We start from the raw sequence: 17,977 nt of genomic DNA on the forward strand, positions 1-17,977 counted from the left end.
GCGTGTGCCCTTGGCCTTGTTTCTCCTCATAGAGCACTACTGCTTAAAGTCTGAATTTCCAGATCCACTGTAACTGATCAAAGTATGGCTCTTCTTGGAGAAACAGCCACATGTGCATGTATGTACAGACACTTGATTATTAAAAAAAAGGCTGGTTCATGGACCCTCATATCATAAACAGCTTGCATTGTAAGCTCTCCCCTGGTGACTGCATCCACATTTATGGCTTTAATTCCCTTATTATATGTATGCTAACGCCAGCCAAACATAATTTCCAGCCTGACATTTCTAAACACTAACCAGCATGTCTGTCTGTGTATAAATCTCCACAGCTGTTACTGGACAGTTCAACCTGGATCCCATGGGCATCTCATAAGCAGCATATCTCCAAGTGCCTCCTGTTTAACCTCTCTTGATTATGGCATGAGCTAGCTACTCAAGCCAGAATCCTGGGAAATTCTAGAACATTCCTCTTCATCTCTCACACCAAAGCCATCTACCTGACAAGTCTGAAGTCCAACACCTCTTCCTTGCCATCAATGTATATCGTTTCTCTTTGGGATGATGTCACAGCCTAACTAGTTTACCTGTATCTCTCCAGCTCAGCCTCTACATTAGTTCTCAATTTCTACAAAAATGAAGTTTGACACTTATAAGTGGTTCTCCAGTGTTTTTAGGTTAAGTTCAAGATTAATGCTTTAGCCAACAGGACCTTAAAAATTATGTTCTTGCTTGCATCTCCAGTCACTTGTCCTACCACACATCCTTTGCTTGACATCCCTACCTCTAACCTTAGCTTTTCCCAAATGGGCCATTTTTTTTTTTTTAATACTCAGGCCTTTTTGTAGAAGGCTGTTCCTTCTGCCAGGGATTGCTTCCCAGCCCCATATACATAACTCCCTACTCTTCCTTCAGACACTTCATATTAAATGTCCCTGGCTCTTAGCAACAATTCCTATTGAATTCCTCTTCTCATGCAGGGGCTCCTTTGGGCTCTATCTCTGTACTTCTGTAAATTCTCTGGTTATTCTCTAAAATGGTATTTACAACTTTATTATTATTTTTTCCCCTCTCATTGATCTCTGCTTCCTGAACTGCTTGAGGGGAGGGTCATGAACTTAATTCATTCTTTGTGCCTCTTAGGTCAGCAGTGGGTATTTTATAAGGTCCAACATTTCAGTGATTATTGAAAGCATGGATATATTGATGGGTGACTACTTCTCTTAACACTGGCTTATTTGCAGAGCCTGTCAATTATTGCCCAGAGTCAATTATGTGGCATGTGGTTATCAATAGTTGAAGGGATAAGTGTGTATAACGGGGTCGACTGGGTAGTCTGAAGTACAGTTATTTCTTTTTTAAAAATAATTTTATTTTTGGCTGTGGTGGGTCTTCATTGCTGCACAGATTTTTCTCTAGTTGTGGACATTGGGGGCTACTCTAGTTGCGGTATACAGGCCTCTCATTGCTGTGGCTTCTCTTGTCATGGAGCATGGGCTTTAGGACACACAGGCTTCAGTAGTTGCAGTGCAAGGGCTCTGTAGCATAGGCTCAATAGTTGTGTGGCACATGGGCTTAGCAGTAGCTCCTTGGCATGTGGGATGTTCCTGGACCAGGGATTGAACCCATGTCTTCTGCATTGGCAGGCAGACTCTTTACCACTGAGCTACCAGGGAAGCTCAAGGTACAGTTATTTCTAAATCAGTTGCTTGAACAAGTCCCACATCCCGTGTCTCCTCTCCCCTTCCTCGTCTACTTTAGTCTCTGCCATGTCAGAAATTCCAAGTGGCTGCTCCTAATTTCTTCGGTTGGCTGAACTGTCTCCCTCATGTAGCCCACCCCTGCCCTCTGGTGGCAGGAATATGCTCTGAGTGAGTGAGTGAAGTCACTCATCTGTGTCGGACTCATTGTGACCCCATTGACTATACAGCTCATGGAATTCTCCAGGCCAGAATACTGGGGTGGGTAGCCTTTTCCTTCTCCAGGGGATCTTCCCAACTCTGGGATCGAATTCAGGTCTCCCGCATTGCAGGAAGATTCTTTACCAGCTGAGCCACAAGGGAAGCCCAAGAATACTGGAGTGGGTAGCTGATCCCTTCTCCAGAGGATCTTCCTGGCCCAGGAATCAAACCGGGGTCTCCTGCATTGCAGGAGGATTCTTTACCAACTGAGCTACCAAGGAAGCCCTCTACCATATCCCAATTCGAAGGTAACTATCTAGCCTTTGGTATTATTTGTTGGAAAGATTAAATGATAAGAAGTGAGACAATGCTTGACATAAATATGCAGTCAATAAGGCTTAGCTTTCTTCTTTTACACATCAATTTTTAAAATATTTATTTGGCTTCTTGAGGTCTTAGTTGTGGCATGTGAGATCTAGTTCTCCTATCAGGGGCTGAATCCTGGCCCCCTACATTGGGAGCATGGAGTCTTAGTCACTGGACCACCAGGGAAGTTCCTTAGCTTTCTTCCATTTTAATGAAAGAGCCCTTCATAGGAATAGGGCAAAGATAACTCCTTAAGTTTTATCTATTTCTCAGGTTGGGTGGTTCTGGAACACTGAATCCCAAGATATTTTAGTGGTAAGGCAGGTCCTTGCCTCTAGATGGTTAGGTTTCAAATTGGGTGGATAGTAATGACAATGTGTGTGTATGTGCTCAGTTGTGTCCAACTCTGTGACCCCGTGGACTGTAGCCTGCTAGGCTCTGTCCATGGAATTTTCCAGGCAAGAACACTGGAGCAGGTTGCCATTTCCTACTCCAGGGGATCTTCCCAACCCAAGGATCGAACCTGCATCTCTTGTGCCTCCTGTATTGGCAGGTGGAATCTTTTTTTTTTTGGCAGGGGATTCTTTACCACTAGGCTACTTGGGAAGCAAGTGATGACAACAGACAGCATTTACAGGTACACTTTTTTTATCCTCATGACAGCACAATTGAGGTAGGTCCATAATCCCAGAATGGTGGCTTACAAAATGGATTGGTCAGATGGAACAAAATTATATCCTCAAGTGGGGTTGGAGGGAACAGAAAGTCAGAGAAAAGCCAGAGAGGGCCTGATGAAGACAGTAGACCAAGGAGGGATAGTATCAACCTTTTTTAGTTTAAAAAAGTGTTAAAACCCTCTAATTTGGGGACTTTACAGGTGGTCCGGTGGTTAAAACTCTGTGCTTTCACTGCAGGGGGTACAGGTTTCATCCCTGGTGAGGGAACTAAGATCCCACATTCCAGAAGGCAAAGAAACAGCAACAACAAAAAAAACCAATATCCAAGAGGAGCGAAGTTTCACCTGACATAAACCAGACTGCAAAAGCTCTCCTGGATCTGATTTCCATCTACTTGGATATAATTCATATGATATGTTAAATGAGTCAAGAATGTGAGATTTCTTTTTTTAAAGAGCACATTTAAGCACATACTTACTGAATATTACTATATACAAAGAACTGAGACAAAGCCTTTCACACCAAAGTCTTCTCTTACAGAAATGGAGATTCCCGCAGTGACTTTCTGTGCAAGGAAATAGGTTTAACACTGTATTAGAATTCTTCATTATCAAAGAATAGATTGTAACCTGGACTGAAATAACATTTGAGCAATGATTCATGGAAAAATTTTGCAAGTCCTTTTAAAATAGAGGGCAGCACTATCTTATCTCCAAATCATTTTCTAGTAGGATCAGTGCTTCTGGCAGCTTTAAAAATAAGGTGGCTTTGACACTACTTGACGTTAATTTATACACCAGTGTTTACTAATGTGCCTACTGATGTTTATTGATGTTCCCAGGACAGTGCTAGGCACCTTTATGGTTACAAAGGCAGAGTGGTTCCTGCTCTCATGGAGCTTACAGTCTGGCTACAGGAAGTCGACAAAACGTTTAAGTGCTTAACTGAATGACAGAGACAGTAGTGCTGAGGAGTTGAGGGAGAGAAAGGTGGAACAGGTGCTGGAGTCTTCAAGAAGGGCTGAAAGAAAGAGGACTCTGGTTAGTGCTTGAAGAACATGTGAGGCCCAGCTTGGTAGAGAACAGGGTGAGGCATTCAGGCCAAAGCACACTGGCAGACATGGGTATGGAGTGAAGACAATGGCCCATGGTGGGGGCCACACACACTAAACTGCTGAGCAACCAAGCTGGAAATGCAGGTTGTAGTCAACTCCAGAGGGTGCTAGAACTCAGCTAAATAGTCTTGCTTTTGTAGGCCTTTGGGAGCCACCACAGATAACTGGGGAGGGGAAAGAGTTCTAACATTATGTGCAAAATGGACTTGAGGAGAAAGATGAGGGAAGAAATTAGAAATTTCATCAGTAATCTTGACACATGATGAGAGCAATTAAGGTGCTGACAGTGTGACAGAACCACAGGACTTAGCCAGAAGATACTGTTTTCCTCTCCTATGTGTTAATAATTTTAAATATGTATAGTAACTTTAATTCAAATTATATTAGTTTGTTAAAAGGAAAAAATATCCATAATAAGGTTTTTTAAAAAAACACATCTATTTAAGCATCTGCTGTGTTTGTTCTTTTGTTCAACATGGAAGTGGTATTTTCTATGATTAATCTGCTTTATACATCTGTTTCAATTAAGTAACTACAGGAAGAAAAGTCACTAAATTGCTATGGATTTCTGAAATAGCCATAAAATTAACCTATGGCAGGGAACCACACTACAACAGTAACAGGTATTGTGTACACCTTCTAAAAATGAACCTGATACTTATCTGACTCATGACGAATAGATACTAGGGTTTCAAAGGATATTAAGCATGCCTTTTTATAGGAGAAAAACTTTTAATATAATTTTTAAGTTTACTTTTTATTTTTAATTGGAGGATAATTGCTTTACAGTGTTGTGTTTAATATAAATTTGATGATAAATTTATACAGCTTTAAGTAACTTAACTCTGCTCTCACAGACTCTTTGAGAAACAAATACAAATGAACAAGGGTGATTTATGGGCTTCCCTGGTAGTTCAGTGGTAAAGAATCCACCTGCCAGTGTGGGAGATGCAGATTTGATCCTTGACCTGGAAGGATCCCTTGGAGAAGGAAATGGCAATCCACTCCAGTATTCTTGCCTGGGAAAGCCCACGGTCAGAGGAGCCTGGTGGGCTACAGTCTATGGGGTCGCAAAGCGACTGAACAACAGCAATGAAGTAATTGTAGTGAAGGCAAACAGTATGCCCTTGTATTAATGACATGGTCCAGGTTGGGTTATCCACTGGTGTGCAGAGGACCACTGTGGATTATCCGAATAATCCAAACATTCTCACACAGGTCATTTCTCTTATAAATGTTCCTCATGCCTTGCCTGGGTTTGAGAGGTACCAGTATTACCATGCTTTCCAGGTTGTAGCATGTCTCCTCTATCAGGCACTTTATTTTCCCATACTCTGGCACCCTACTGATAATAATCCTGAAGTGCTAAAAGATGCTTTGATAGGCTAGATGGCTCTTGGTAATTCTTTTGACATAGATGTACCTTTACTGAATACTTGGTAGGGCATTCAGGAGAATAGCTAAGAAGGTTCTGGAGTTACGAGATCAGCAGGAAGGAGTTACAGCTCTAGAGTAAGAACAGCTGATGCTTTTTTCTTTTTCTGACAGTTAGTGATTGGGAGTATTTAGATGGCTAGTTAAAAAGAGAAATGGTAGAACCCAGCAGGACCAGTGGTTCTCAGGCACGGGCCTTGGACCACATCAGCATTGGCATCACCTGGGAACTTATTAGAAATGAAAAGCCTTCGGTCCCAAATTCCATTCAAGAAAGTTTCTTGATTATTTCAGAAAACTGGAATGTTGTCATAATATTGCTCAAAATTTAAGTTCAATATCCTATCTAAAGAAATTTATTCTTATAAACTACATCCTCTGAATTAAAAGAGGCAGTTAATTTCTACATTATTTTGTTTGGAGGAAATCTGTAATTTTGGAATCAACAAGAGTTTGCATCACTCATCTCATTAAATATTCTTCTATGCCATTTAGCTGTCCAAAAATGGCATCAGGAACACCAGCACAGGTGGAAAGGAACCATCTAAGTTTCTGTGCACTTGAGATGGCCTCTGTGATGGTGATTTTTGGCTGCTGTGGTAAAGATGCCTCCCCCTTATCTTCACTTCCAGCTTCATCAGTACTTTGGCTGGCTCCCATGTCCTGGATTACCTCTGTGTCCAACAGCTCCTGAGAGATGATGAGGTCATCGTCTGCAGTGACAAAGTCTTAGAAATTTATTTCATTTGGGACACAGGTGGCAAGAGCCACCAAGTGCCACAACTTTTCAGTGGCAATACCTGGTTCACCGGTGACTGTTTCTGTGTCAGAATCTGTCAGTTCCACAGGGACGATGCCTGCCTTCTGCCAGCATTTCACCACTGTGGACCGCTTGGCTGACCACCATGCTGTAGCAATCATGTCATCAGCCTGCTTGATGTCCACTTTTTCTTTATCCTCACTGCTGTTGAACTTGAGGAGGATCAGTTGTAGAAGGTGGCCCCTGTGCAGCACTTTCATGGTATGAATTATGCCAAGGTTCAGTGGCCGCAGGACGGCAGTACAGTTTGAGGGCAGAAACCACACCTGACTGCTTTCTAAGCATGGAAGAAGCATGCTGTGAGCAGAGCACTTGTCGATCAGCAGGAGGATCCAGCATTCCACCTGTTTCATCCTGGCATCCACTTGCATCAACCACTCATTAAACAGATCCTGTGTCATCCATGCCTGCTGGTTGGCTCAGTAGTCACAGGGGAGAGAATGGACATTCTTGAGGCAGCGTGGGTTGGCTGACCTACCAACAATCAACGGTCTCATTTTTTCAGTTCCTAAAGCGCTGCAACAAAAGAGTGCTGTCAACTGCTGCCTCGCTTTCTTGTCCCTTTGACAATGGTCCCCTTTAGCAGCAAGTGTGTGCTGGGGAAACAACTGGAAAAACATTCCTGTCTCATCAGCATTAAAGATATCATCTGGGCTGAAGTCAGCAACTAGTTTTATAATTTCCTCTGCATGCCACTTATTAACTGTTCATTAATCTCTCACTCTCCCCTCTACAGACTGCTTCCAAAGAAATTTAGTGGCGATCCTGAAGTCTGTTCAGCCAGCCCACACTTGCTTGAAAACTGTCATAGCCAAGCATATTGGCCAAGTTTAGTGCTTTTTTCCAAATGACAGAACCAGTCACAAGAACGTTTTTGGCATGGATTTCTTGAAACCAGGCAAAAACAGCCTTATCAATGTCGTCATAAAAAGCATTCCTTATCCTTTTCTGCTGAGGTCCCATACATGCCTCCTGCATCTTTTCTTCAAATTTGGCACGATCCTTCAGTATTCTGGCCTAGAGAATTTCATGGACTATATAGTCCACGGGGGTCACAAAAAGTCAGACACAACTGAGTGACTTTCACTTTAACAATGTAGACAGAGTAGAAGGAGTAATGCCAAATTCTTTTGCCACATTGCCTTTCCTCTTGCCTGAGTCTACAGCTTCCACAACTCATTTTCTCCTCCAGGGAGGACTGCGGATGCTTCTTGATCCCCTTGTTTGCCATGTCTGTAGAATGAGGGCCAGGCCACAACTACCAAGGCTGTGTCTGTTCCTCTTCTTGGCTTGTTTTGCTACAAGTGTGGAAAACTGAGAAGACAAAATGGAGTGCCTATCAGGAACCAACGATAATGGATTCCCCCTAAAAGATGGGTTCAGATTTTTTAAAATCGTATTAAAAAATGATAAGGCCAAAGTCAAGAGAAGATGGGGTTCATGCTACTGACTTATTGTAGAGATTACTTATACAGATTCATCATATTAATAGAATTTTTGAAATAGATCTAGTCAAGTTTCCTCAGATTTTCTGAGCCTTCATAAAAATAATAACTGTGTCTGCTCTGTCTGCTATGAGGCTACACTGAAATAATAGATGGTAAAATCTCTGCAAATAGCAATGCATTATATAAATTCAATTAATTATTATCAGGCTCATTTCATAGATGCAGAAACTGAGGCCCAGGGAAGGGACCTACCCAAGTTCATATAGCTCAGATTTCTTGACTCAGATTAGTGCTATTTCTGCCAATCTATAGTCCTGCTTGAAATCTCACCACAGTGAAATCTTTATAGCTCTGTCACCATGGTTTGGAAGGATTTTTCACTGTGGGAAGATGTTTCTGGTAGCCACACATCCATTTAATAAATAATTACAGGTGCCTAGTGGTGAGGATACAGTGATGAACAACATTGTCAAGGTTCCTGCCCTTATGAAATATACAATGTGATGTAGGGAGATAAACAATAATTGAACAGAAAAATTTGTTAATCCAGAGTGTGATATGTGCTATGAAGGAAATAATTCAGCGGTAGCAGTTTTGGTAACTTCCTGCTTAAACCTTTTATCATGAGAATCCTCTGAGAACAAGAGAAGCTGCTGTACGTTAGGCTGTGAGACCTCTGCCACTACCTCCACACATGTCTATCCATTCATGACATCCTCTCTGTGCTAAGCACTGGACTTGATGTCAGCCATACAAAGATGAATACAGCATAGTGCCTACCACTGAGGACATTACTAGGGAAGCAGGGAAGACAAAACTATAGAGTGTATGGAGTACTTTAATAGAGGCTACAGTGTACTGTGGAAGAACACAGAAGTGGGATGATCAACTGGGTGGGACAGAGATGGGCAGTGTACTTCTAAGAGGAAACAAGATTGATGTTAGGAGTTAAAGTATAAACAAATAGGAATTCATGAGGTAGAAGAAACTATGTGTAAAGGCAATGAAGTACTGTAGAAAATAAAAAGGCATTGTCGGGGGGGAAGTGTCTTTGGAGAAGAAAACAAGGATCTTGGGATAGTAAGAGGCCTTTAGAGTTTTGTTTTTTCGTTTGTTTGTTTTTGGAATGACATGATCAGATTTGCACTTTAGAAAGTCTTTTGGTTGCAAGGTGGAGAACCTAATGGGTAAAGTCCATTTTCCTAAGAGGTGGCCCTAAATCTGAAGATAAATGCAGGCTAGCCTAGTAGGCCATATATAGTTGGGATATGTTAATTTGAGTGCAACAAGAAACTCCTGAAGGATTTTAAGCAAAGAAAAAGATGACTGCTGTGTGAAGAATCGAATGGAAGGGTGTCAGAGAAAAAGGAGGAGACTAGAGGCTGTTGCAGGAGTCCTGATGTGAGATAATGGTGGCTTGTTTTAGAGTAATAATGGAGATGGTAAGAAGTGGTCGGTTTGGGACTATGTTCTTTCAGAGCTTCCTGATGGATTGGATGTGAGGTGCAAGAGGAGTCAAGGATAACTCCCAGATTTCTGGCTTGAGCACTTATCAATGGAGTGAATGGTGATGCCATTTACTGAAATGAGTACCAATTATTGGTTCTTTGTAAACATAACTTGCTATAAATACTTTACATTCTTAATATAGCTTATATATGATGGGACTGGAATTCAAACCCAAGGAAGCTCAGCACAAAGCTAGCATTCTGCATACTACAGAGTGCGATATAGCTTGTTCTGGGAACAATACCAGTACTGAGAAGGGATGTGGAAGAATGACTCAGAGCTAAATCAAGACCTTGGAGGTCAAGATAAATTTGAATTTTATTCGAAGTAAACAAGAGGACACTGGAAGGTCTTAAGCAGAGAGTGACCTAATCAGATTTACAATACAAGAAGATATGTTTGCGTGTTGTGTGGAGAATAGATTGTAGAGGGAAAAGAGAGGAGATTGGAAGAAACTGCGTCAGTCCAGGCAGGTGACTAGGAGAAGGCTGGTGATAGTGGTAGATGGAGAAAAGTGATGGTGGTATAAGGAGAAAATAAGCAGATTTGCATAGTAGTAAGAGTGCAGGGACTTGTACCAATGTAGGACGACCTGTAACATCGGCAGGAAGGGACAATTCTTATCTGATTGCACATGTCATTCAGTTCCATTTGAATCCGTCACAACCACTACTGTGCGTGGGACGGTGGGAGAGACGGATTGCGGGCAGATCACTGGGTGAGGAGGACGGCTTGATGACACGCTAAGAAGTAACAACCCTATCTTGAACAAGCGGTGACAGAGCAGGAATGGGGTCATGCCTTGTTGGCATCCCGTGTTGGGGGATCGTGCTGAGGCTCCTCTGGCCCGACTTAGCTTTGACAGGAGAGGCGGGGCCTCGATCCCCGCCCTCGGCACAGCCCCGCCCCATTTACCTGAACGCCCTACGGCAACACCCGAGGGGCTGAGGGCTTCCAGCGCGGGCGGCCGCAGCTTCCTCCGTCTCCCGGAACCTCTAGCAGGAAGCAGTCCGTCTTCCTTAGCAGCCCCCTTCTAAGTCTCTAAGCAGTTTCTATGGGCCCGCCCCTCAGTCTGAGACGGGACTACTGCGCTTGCGCGAGGGGTCGCACGCAGTCACGCGCCGCCGGCCTCTTCCGGTGCGCCGCGAGGACCGCCGGGACAGGTCTCCCTGGCGATTCGAGGTGTGCTGCTGGTGCTGCCGCCACTGTTGCGGCTGAGCCGGTGCCGCGGTGACGCCCGTGTCCCTGCTTTCTTCCTCGGGTTTCCCGGGGCTTGACCCCCGGGGCCCTCGGCAGGCGTCATTGAAGAGCCTGCGGGGCGAACGTGTGCTTCCACACCCTCCCTCCACGACCCCATATCGCGACTCCGAGGAAGGGGAGCGAGAGGGGCTGTCGCGACTCCGCGCCGTGTGTCGCCGGGCGGGGCCGCGGGGCCGGGGCTCCTCTAGCCCCCGGGATGCGCGCGCGAGTCCTCGTCTCCACTTCCTTGCTGCCACTGCCACGACTGGAGCCGCCTCTCGCCGACAGCGGGGAGCGCGAGTGCGCCGGCCAGCCCCCTCGTCGAGCCCCCTGGCCGGGCGCCTCCGGGAATGTGAGCCGCGCGGCTTTCACGCTTCTCCAGGTAAGTCCCGCCCTTGAGCGCGGCGCTGCACGAGCTGGGCGCCCACGAGCTGGGAGCTGCGGCTCTCTGAACGCTGTTGCCTCTTCCTCAATTTGGGAGCAGTGTGCCTTAGTCTCCTCCCGCATTCGTCTAAGGCCCATAGGCCAACCGTGTCCCACAGCTGTGCTGTCAAAGGCCATTTAATGAGGGTCCGAGGGGTATCTGATGGGATAGTGAATGTGTGTCACATATTTCAAGTATTACCTTACTTTTCTTTTACAAGAGGAGAAAACTGAGGCTTCGACAGTGAGAGTAGATTGCTCAAGGTCATAGAACTTTGTGCGCGTGCTGTTAAAGTGCGTGAATTAAATTAGTACCCTGATCTTCTGTCCTCCAGAGCCCTTGGTTTTTACCCTTTATATTATCTTGGCTTTTTTTTTTTTTGCATTGCTGTACTGGGGACTAGGATCTGAAAACACTGTTGAACCCAGGCTTAAGCCAGGCTAGTCAAACAAGCCAAGACCCAGGGTAGTCTCTTCCTGCCCCTAACCCTCAATGTGTTTGTATGACTGTTTTTTAACTTGTTTTGCTCTGCGTGCTAAAACCCTTTATGTCATTCTTTACAGAAGCTCTCCTGCAGTGATTGCTTTTCTCTGTAAGACTCAAGGGCTGAGGAGTCAATTGAAGGCAAAAAATAAAAGCACATCCTCACATAGCTTTGGTTTGAACCCTTGGGTCCCTTACTCAGTGAAGGCACTGGTCTGTTTCTGACCCAGTCGAATGTGGGTTATGTTCTTCTCTAGAGTTGTGCTGTAACAGAAGGCTGGGGTTTTTTTTGGGGGGTGGGGGGTTGTTATGTTTTCTAGTGGTAAGTGAAATCATTTAGAGGTGGTACAGAAGTAGAAAGAACTTTAGGAAGTGTGTTCTTAGCCTTCAGTATATCTTTAAAAATTAAAAGTGAAATAATTATCTGCATTTTTTGGGAGAGAGTATTTCCACTTTCACAGCATTCTCAAAGGTGTTCTTGCCTCTCAAGGTTAGGAGCCACAGATTTCAGCGTCTTCAGTCTTAACTTGAGGAACAGCAGAATTTTAGGGTGGGAATAGACTTACCTGAGATCGCTTGGTTAGAATTTAGACTTGGATCCAGGTCTCCTGACTCAACATGCAGTGCTCTTTTTCTCATTATAACTTATCAGATACTTCATTTGTGGAGTGAGTTCTAAATTGAAATGTGAGTGGACCTTGTAATACACATAGCAGTTCTGTGTTTACTTACACAGCTCCTTCTTCCCAGAATCCTAAATTATCTTCTCACAGATTCTGTGGAGCAACTGTATTATTTCTTGTACAATGAAGTTTCTGGGAACCTTTCTGCGTCCAAGGATTGAGTCTGTGGGTAAAACTCCAACTTAGAATGTGGCCACAAATAAACTAACTCTTCTTGAACTAGTCATTGAAATTTTTTGTAATGCCTTCCTTTCCCTAGGAAAGGCTGTTAGTAGATTATCTGTTTCTTAGACCAGTTCTGGAGAGTTAATGTCTGTCTGTCAGATTACTGTTTACACCTGAGTGGTTAAATACCTTAGTCACTAACCTTATGTGGCTATTTAAACTAATTACAGTTAAGTAAAATGAAATCAATTCTTCAGTCACACAATCTGTATTTCAGGTGCTCAGTATCTATAAGTAGCTACCATATTGGAGGAGCACAGATGAAGAACATTTCGATCATTTCAAAATGTTAATAGAACAGTGCTGATTTAGAATGTTGCTAATGGAGATGGGAGCAGTGTAGTGTAATGGAAGAAGGCTCACAGTTGAATTTTTGAGTTAAAAAAAAATCTGCTTTTCGAGTCCCTGGATGTGGTGTCCCTTTGGGCAGGTCATTAAGCATCTCAGTCACAGCCTATTCATCTTTAATAATGAACCCTTTTTGTATAGCACTTTGCTGTTCCTTGAGCCTTATCACTGTAATCTGTGGTAAGGTGGGTGAGACATTGGTTTTTATTATTTAAAAAGAGAATTGAACATAAAGCAGCTTAAGGACCTATCCAAAGTCACACAGGCTGGCAGAGTGTAAAGAAACTTCCTATATATTGGCACTTATTACACATTTGAATGAATGAAAATCAATGAAGCATTTTACTTAAGGCATGAAACATGAAGGAGCGTCCAGAAATGACTCTTGGCCAAGTATTCACCTGTTACCATAGAAAGTGAAAGTGAAGTCGCTCAGTCGTGTCCGACTCTTTGCGACCCCATGCACTGTAGCCCACCAGGCTCCTCCATCCATGGAATTTTCTAGGCAGGAGTACTGGAGTGGGTTGCCATTTCCTTCTCCAGGGGTTCTTCCCGACCTGGGGATCGAACCCAGGTCTCCTGCATTGAGGACAGATGTTTTACCATCTGAGCCACCAGGGAATCAGCCCTGTTACCATATGGAATTCTTATAACATGGGGCTAATAGATCTTTTGAGTTGAAGGATTACTGAGTGTCTCATGAGTGAATATAAGTGAAAGGGCTAAGCTAGTGATCCCAGATTTGCCTAGTCAGGGGAATCACCTGGGGCCCTTGTTAAGGATGTTGTTGAGTAACTGAGTCATGTCTGACTCTTTGTGATTTCATGGACTGCAGCACGCCAGGCTTCCCTGTCCTTCACTGTCTCCTGGAGTTTGCTCAGACTTATGTCCATTGAGTCGGTGAGGCCATCCAACCATCTCATCCTCTGTTGCCCCCTTCTCCTCCTGCTCTCAATCTTTCCCAGCATCAGGTCTTTCCCAGCATCTGCTCTTTGCATCAGGTGGCCAAAGTATTGGAGCTTCAGCATGAAGGGCTTCCCCAGTGGCTCAGCAGGTTAAGAATCTGCCTGCATTGCGGGAGACACAGGAGACGAGAGTTTAATTCCTGGGTCAGGAAGATCCCCTGGAGGAGGAAAATGGCAACCCACTCCAATATTGTTGCCCGAAAAAATCTCACAGACAGAGGAGCTGTGGCAGGCTACAGCCCAAAGGGTCAGAAAGAGTCAGACATGCCTGAGCAACTAAGCACATGGCACAAAAATCTTGTTAAGGATACATATTGCCATACCCTTTAGAGACTCAGAAGGCTGAGGTGGAATCCTAAAATCTGTATGTTTAGTAAGTCCCCCAGGTGGTGCTGAAGATCCATCCACTGAGTTTGGGAAGTGACTGAGTCTTAAGGCCTTGGCAGAGATAAGGGATCATTGGGTTGGGAGGCTGCTGTCCCCTTTCAGGTAGATTCTTGACACTTGTTTGTGTTTGACTTTCCTCTAGCCATGGATGCATCATATGATGGTACTGAGGTAACTGTCGTGATGGAGGAAATTGAGGAAGCCTACTGTTACACCTCCCCTGGGCCACCCAAGAAGAAGAAAAAGTACAAAATACATGGAGAAAAGGCCAAGAAACCCAGGTTAGCCAACACATTTTGGTAGCTGGCATTTATAAACAGAATCTGCTTAGAGAGCTCTGGTGAACAAGAAGACTTTAGACTATGTCCAGATTCATTGAGGGTGCCATGTCAGTTCTTGAAGTCTCCTGATGGGTAGTGGGGTTGGGGGGAGAGGGAGTTGGGGAGTAGAAAGTGGCCAGTTGATGTTAGCAGTTGTCATTCCTTTCCAAATTTTGGTCCTGTTTCTAGGCTGTAGCAGGAAATAGGCATACAAATGGTGGGAAGTTTTGTACAAGAGAACCACATCCTGCATTATTAATACCACTGTTGTCTAAATTTTTAATTAGGGCATCAATAAAAATATGGGATTATAAGTAGCACCAATGATACCTATAAAGAATATCCAGATTGTAGCTCTAATCTCCTTCTTAACTGTGAACTCCCCAGACTTGGGCTCCCAGCTCTGGGTCACTTCGATAGGTCTGCTTGCTTCCCTCTCGGCCTCGGCTAGGTGCTGTTTACCAATGAGATCACCAAAGGCTGTGTAGGAGGATGTGAGTGGTAATCAGTCCTCTAACCTTTTCCTGAAAGTGGAATGACAGAACATTTGTATCTGTTTTTGCCCATATTGGGATTTAAAGTCCGTCATCCCTGCAGAAAAAGTGGTGGTGGTGAAGTAAACCGGGCAAGCCTTTGCTTCCAGGTTTCTGGAGGGAGAAACCTCCCGTCATTTACCCTCGGGGGGTAAATTAAATAATAATTTAAATGCTTCTTTGCCTCAGTCTCTGTTTACAGAAATGCTTTTGAAATGAAAAGCTGGGTTTTGTATTTAACTCTTCACTACTCAAATATTGTAGAATTTACTGGTTGAGGGAGGGGAAAACTTATGAAGTCCTTGCTTCCTCAGGTCTGCTTACCTTCTGTACTATTACGACATCTACCTGAAAGTGCAGCAGGAGCTCCCCCACCTCCCTCAGTCTGAGATCAATAAGAAGATTAGTGAGAGTTGGAGGCTTCTCAGTGTGGCTGAGAGGAGTTACTACTTGGAGAAAGCCAAACTAGAGAAAGAAGGTCTGGATCCTGTAAGTAATTTTTTTTTCCCCCTTCAGCTAATACTTCCATTGCTCTAGTGGTGAGACTTGGGGAATCCAACCTCTTGTTCTCCTGTTTTCTTCTCTTGTGAAAACTTTTAAGTTGAGTCATTTTTACCTTTCTTGAGTCTGATATTGTCTCTTTCTTTTTTTTTTGGCTGTGCTGCATGGCTTGCAGGATCTCAAGCCGACCAGGGCTTGAACCTGAGCCATGGCATTGAAAGCACTGAGTCCCAAACACTGGACTGCCAGGGAACTCCCTCTCTGTTTCCATTTCGATGATGCCCCACACTGTCTTGTACTCTTTGCTTGCGGCAGTACATTATCTCCTATGAGCCTTAGGTTCCTTTTCTGAATTTTGGCAAAACTTGGAGCCTCTCGTCCTTATGAGTAGTTAGTGTTCCTTTCCCTTCATCAAGTAGCTTCTACAGACATTTTCCCTACACCATGGATTTTCATGTTATCAGTTGAGTGTGAATATTATTAGTTTGTGTTGTGTTGACCACTATCACTTATCCCATAATCAGCAATCAGGCTTGTGAGTTTAGAGGTAGACACAGCTGCTTTATATAAGACTATGTTCTAGCACTGGTATTGAACTATTGAACGAACAGTGTAAGGCTAAAGCTGAAGTTCATGGAGGAGACTAAGCCTTTGAATGTTTGCATTTAAGAATAAGCAAGAAAGCTCTTTGGTTTGTGTCTGTCAGCCATTTTGTTATTATTGTTCACAATAATAAAATGTACTGACAACTATTAGTACTGCTTTTTCTTTTAAAAACTAAAATTCCGGCAGGAAAAATAACCTTGTTATTGTAAGCTGAAACTTTTTCACCGTGACTCCTTTTTTTCCAATTGAAACAAGAGTCTCTGACTTTTTTGATCGTGTAGAGCAAAGGTTCTTCAGGAATGCAATGACAGTGTTATAGCAAAACAGGTTATGTTTCCTTTAGTGGAGCCCATCTGCCACTGACCGCCGTTTAGATTAGTTTGTCCTTATTGGCTTAGCATTTGTCTTAGAAGAGCTCTGTGTTACCTACCGTCTGGGAGATGCCACTCTACTCCTCCTCTAGATGATTTGTTTGTAAACTGTGAGTCTAGGAAACAATCCCTGTGGAGGAGAGGTGGAGTCTAGGAAAAGTACATATATTTTCTTTGGTTTCCCCATTGTAAAGTCACAAACTTTTTGCCCATGATACAAGAAAATTTTACCTAATCCTGAAGTGATTCGGTTTTTAATTTTTAAAAATTTTTCAATTTTTTGGCCGTGTGGGATCATAGTTAGCCCGGCCAAGAATCGAACCCATGCCCATTTTATTATAGAAGCACAGAGTCTCATCCAGTGGGCCTCCAGGGAAGTCCCCTGACATGGCTTTTAAAACTGGCTGTTATTATAGGTCCTTATTAGGACTTAAAAAATTTAAGTAGATCATCTATATAATGATTTTTCTTTATCCATATGTAAATTTGTATCTACCATCATCTCCACCACTATCCCCAAGATTATTATGAGTAAACTAGCTCTAATATTAACTAGCTGTAACCTTGAAAGAATCATTTAAGCTTTGAGTCCTGCTTTCTTTATTTGTAAAATGGGGATAATAGTATCTGTTCACAATGTTTAGAATAGATAATGTAAAACACCTGGCTGAGTTCTTGGAACATACTGACTTGGTCAGTAAATATCACTCTTTAGTAGATTAAACGTCTAGTGACCATGTAATAAGAAAAGGTGACATTTAATGAGCATCTGGGATGTACCAATACCGGGTGAGATTTTATATGCTATTTGACCTCTCCCCAATTACCTGGTGTGCAGGTGGGACCCTCCTACCTGCATACTGTGGGAACCTGTTGGAGACCTTGTGGTGGGCTGTGTCCCTTGCAGCTCCTTAGGTCCCTTGCCAGGTTGCGGGGCCCATGGTTGCAGTGTCATTCCTTACAGTGTGTAAGATGAATGTCATTCAGGCTGCCCTGGTTTCTCTGGGCTTGGATTTGCTGATAAAGTCCAGACCAGCCTTTGTATTTGCTACCATTTAGTTTTGTTCTCTTGACCTATTAGTTTCAAAGGGTGACTTGAGAATATCATTTCTTCATTATCTCTCCAGTAAAGGCTCCATAATGGGTTTGGACAGTTTGCTTTCAAGTTTCACCTGAGTGCTTCCTTTGTAGCCTAAGAGTCTCATCCACTTCTTTTGATTTTTTAAAAATCCTTTTGTAATTGATTTAGTTCTTTTTAAGTGATGCTTCTAAAATTAGTTTTTGGTCCATTTAATTTCTGTTCTCACTTATCTGTTCACTTTTAACTTTTCTATTTTCCTTGTTGGGTAACTTTCAGTTTAAACTGAAAAAATACAACACAAGCACCCTTTTCTTGGTTCCAGGTAGCCATGCAGAGCTGTGGCTTCTAGTGTTCTAGTACCTGGTCTTCTAGCTCCTTAGAAGACCTGGCCTGGAGTCTCAGTCTTACTACTTACTAATTGTGTGTTTTGGGAAAGTTTACCCTCCTTCAGTTCCCTCATTTGAGAAATGGGCATGATATTACCTAACTTCATAGTATTGCTTTTAAGAAGTATTTTCTAAACCTTCCTAGGTCAGTGTTAA

At 43.3% G+C, this 17,977-nt stretch overlaps 1 protein-coding gene and 1 long non-coding RNA gene across 4 annotated transcripts in view; one reads left to right on the top strand and one right to left on the bottom strand.

Moving 5' to 3' along the window:
* Positions 1-5,601: 5,601 nt before the first annotated feature.
* Positions 5,602-10,323, bottom strand: LOC122700397. The gene is made up of 2 exons (XR_006342765.1): positions 10,185-10,323; positions 5,602-7,626 (listed from the first exon to the last, which is right to left on the bottom strand). It is a non-coding gene; the product is annotated as an uncharacterized LOC122700397 (long non-coding RNA).
* A 59-nt stretch (positions 10,324-10,382) lies between these two features.
* Positions 10,383-17,977, top strand: part of HMGXB3 (HMG-box containing 3) — a 67,019-nt gene continuing 59,424 nt past the window's right edge. Inside the window, exons 1-3 of one of the 3 annotated variants that reach the window (XM_043913262.1) lie at positions 10,383-10,890; positions 14,166-14,304; positions 15,191-15,365. In XM_043913262.1, the coding sequence (XP_043769197.1) occupies positions 14,168-14,304; positions 15,191-15,365 (312 nt within the window). In that variant the 5' untranslated portion in view covers positions 10,383-10,890; positions 14,166-14,167. The remainder of the gene's footprint in view (positions 10,891-14,165; positions 14,305-15,190; positions 15,366-17,977) is intronic. The other 2 variants (XM_043913263.1, XM_043913261.1) reach the window with 2 other exon arrangements.

This window comes from Cervus elaphus, chromosome 9, assembly GCF_910594005.1.
Source record: "Cervus elaphus chromosome 9, mCerEla1.1, whole genome shotgun sequence".
Taxonomy (NCBI): Eukaryota; Metazoa; Chordata; class Mammalia; order Artiodactyla; family Cervidae; genus Cervus; species Cervus elaphus.